A 3369-nucleotide genomic window follows, 5' to 3' on the forward strand; every position below is an offset into this window, starting at 1 on the left:
AATGAAGGATAGGCCTACACATGCTACCTAATACCAGCGTGGTAACGATTTTACCAGCAAATTATTTAGCCTACATGAATATTAATTGCAGCATTTAATGCTGAACACCGTTTAATGCCCTGCTTTCATTCTACCCAATAAGATGGGTGAACGTCTGATGACGTCATTTGTCAAAATAATCATACACCTACTTACTACAGTATCCTTTTTAATGTTAACAAAAAGATAAACGAATCAGATTGGTATTCACTCTTTAGATGAATACTCTGTTGACCATATCATGGAGCTAAACACACATAGACCTATAATGGTTATTCTGAAGACAATGTTATACGTACTTGTTTTTGTAATTTGTTTTCAGCAAATACAAGGTAAGAACAGTGTTTTCTTATAATTAAATTATTACCGATACGCCGCTTGATTATCTTCAAATTCATATAAATTAGATTATTTAAATAAATGCATAATCTGATAAGAAATCATATCGTCGTCGTCTTCATCATCATCATCATCATGCCGTTTTTTATCTTGCTGTTTTTTTTTCATCATCATCATCATCATCATCATCATCATCATCATCATCATCATCATCATCATCTTCATCATCTCCCAACTCTCCAAAAATGGTAAAAATATAGTTTTACTACTCCTATCTGTAAACGAGCCAATCAAACCGGCTTCTACCTTAGAGTTGACGGTAATAAAAACAAAACAATTGTTGGGGTGGGGAGGGGGACAAGACACGTCCCTATTCATTATCATTGCTTCCATTAGATACTGTGTAGCAATTATAAACCAGGACATATAACAATAGAGATCATATTCCAAGGTTAAGCGACACAGCGGTAGGTAGATGTTGATTTTTATTCTATGTCCATGCAATGTTTTTGAAAGAAGTAATATATTTTTTCACAGGACAATGGGACTGTGTTGATCTGATTGGAAAGCAATATTATGGATACTACAATTCTGCCTGTACCAAGCCACGGTCGTGGTGTCAAAACTGCACTAGATGGGTTGATCTCAATGCCACTCTATACGATATTTACAATTATACAGGTAGGTTTTATGGCAATGGTTATTAACATAATTTTACAATGGGCTAAAATGATGTACAAACATACTGGAAAAGTTCCCCTGGTGGAAACAGAACCAGTGATCTCTCAATGTCATGGCGAGTGTCGTACCATTTGACCACAAAGACGCCAATGGCCATAGGCAGATTAGGAGAAGTAAACCAAAATAAATACAATTATTAAAATTTACAAAAATACATAGTCACAATACAATAAAAAATGGATAACAATAACAATATATAAATTAATATATAAATGGAGTTATACGCACGCGTGTTTTGTGGATAGGCTACAGAAGACCAATCACTGAATTTTATTTGACAAAAAAATGTCGCGCACTAACATTACCGTGATTTGGTTATCTTCATTATAGCATCTATGAATGATACTATATATTATAGTATTTGTCATTATTTCTAAGGGACGCTCTATGACGCAATTTATTACATTATGATGATTCTGTCGCTATTGTTATTATAAGTATTTTACTTTCTCTATTCTCCTGTTACTTCTTTTTTTTCATTTGTAAACCACGCCTAGAAGTGCTCTTTACCATATTGTGTTGAATGATTTCCAATGAAAAAAAGGAAAACAACTCGAGCGTGTATAATTCTATAAAGATATTAGACCTTGTCTTTGTTTTATATTTATTGGGTTTTTTTTTTGTTATTTTCATTGCTGTTATTATTATTATTATTATTATTATTATCATCATCATCATCATCACTATTATTTATTCGGGCACATGATACATTATAAGAAAAAATATAATAAAAAATATTGTTTTTTATAAATTGTTTTCAATGCCAGAGAAAATGATTTTGTAACCCTAAGATGTGATCTATAAAGAGGTACTACCTATATTTATTACATTTATGTCCCTTCCCTTGAATATATTTGCCATTAATTAGTATAATAGGAGATATTGTCCTCAAGTTTCATTAAATTAGGCCTAGTTCTTTATACACAAGGTGCTGTATATAGTGTCAATTATCACTGATGTAAATAATATTAAACGCATATAATTATTATATTAGTGTGTGAATGACGATCGACACTATTTTAAAATAGATCATTGCATGAACGATAATATTCTTATATAAAAAGTAGGCCTACGGGTACTGATAGCTGAAATATTCAAATGTATCTGGCCGTCATGACATCGGTAAAAATTCTTATTTTCTCCTTTAAACTTGAAAAAAAAATTGATTAATGTACCTAATCCCAGCTAAAGCAATGCAAATGGGTCTTTGGCTGTTGTAAAATTTTTATAATATGCGACACATTGAAACATGTGATTTTGGACATAATAACCAACTGCCTGCCAAATACTACTATCCTTAAGCAATAAATGAAATTATAATACATAAAGCCAATGATAAGACAGAGTGCTTAGAACCCTACGGTGTCAAGTTCAAGTTCAAGCCTTATTAAAAAGTATCACTTTTTTAAAGCCTTACAGGATATACTCGTTCTTTACAGCCGATATCCTTAGAATGTTGACAATTATGTCACTCTTGTCCCCACAGAGGTTGTCCTTGTCTTCTGCATAGGTTTGCTAGAAGCAATGCACTTACGTTTTCCTTTTAATTCCACTCCCACAATCCGGAACGTGCGTCCGGCGCTTCAGCTTCACGGAAATTTTGAGTCATTTTCAAAATACATTTCTGATTTCTTTCTGATTGATTGTTAATTACAGTACTCTTCTTTTGATTGTGCTGTCTTTTGTCTCTGTTTTTATGTGTGTGCAAAAAAAAAAGCCTTGGCTACAGGGACGTGAGTCCATTTTCCTTTCTACACTCTCAAACATGAGAGAAAAACAAATAATAAACAAAGGTTAACTGCGACTGACAAAACAAGATGACTACAAATAACGTACAATGTAGGCTTAACCTAAATTTTTAAATTAAAAAATAAAAATAGGAATTGATGATTTGTTTGTTTGTTTGTTTATTTTTTCTATTATATCGGTTTCTTCATACTTTAAATTAACATTACAAAATTAACATAATGACAATAGTATAGAAATACATGGTTACATAGTCAGTATAAATGGTAGAAAAAATAACAATTGGAAGTGTGAAAGGAGGTCAAAATAAGTAAGACTTTATCCCCTATAAAAACATTAAATAAATAAATAAAAAATTATGGTACACGAAACATGAGAACAAAGCATTAAACGTAAAATCAAACACAATAATAATAATAATAATAATAATAATAATAATAATAATAATAATATTAATAATAATAATAATAATAATAGTAATAAACCTAAACCACAATATAGGAT

At 31.0% G+C, this 3369-nt stretch overlaps 1 protein-coding gene across 1 annotated transcript in view; it reads left to right on the forward strand.

Moving 5' to 3' along the window:
• Positions 1 to 224: 224 nt before the first annotated feature.
• Positions 225 to 3369, forward strand: part of LOC117105583 (plasminogen-like) — a gene marked incomplete at its 3' end in the record, with an annotated part of 7438 nt that continues 4293 nt past the window's right edge. The window contains exons 1-2 of the mRNA XM_033246764.1: positions 225 to 371; positions 916 to 1059. Of these exons, the coding sequence (XP_033102655.1) occupies positions 281 to 371; positions 916 to 1059 (235 nt within the window). The remainder of the gene's footprint in view (positions 372 to 915; positions 1060 to 3369) is intronic.

The sequence above is a fragment of the Anneissia japonica genome, unplaced genomic scaffold (genome assembly GCF_011630105.1).
Source record: "Anneissia japonica isolate Jap-2015-1 unplaced genomic scaffold, ASM1163010v1 scaffold287598_len761594_cov195, whole genome shotgun sequence".
NCBI lineage: Eukaryota > Metazoa > Echinodermata > Crinoidea > Comatulida > Comatulidae > Anneissia > Anneissia japonica.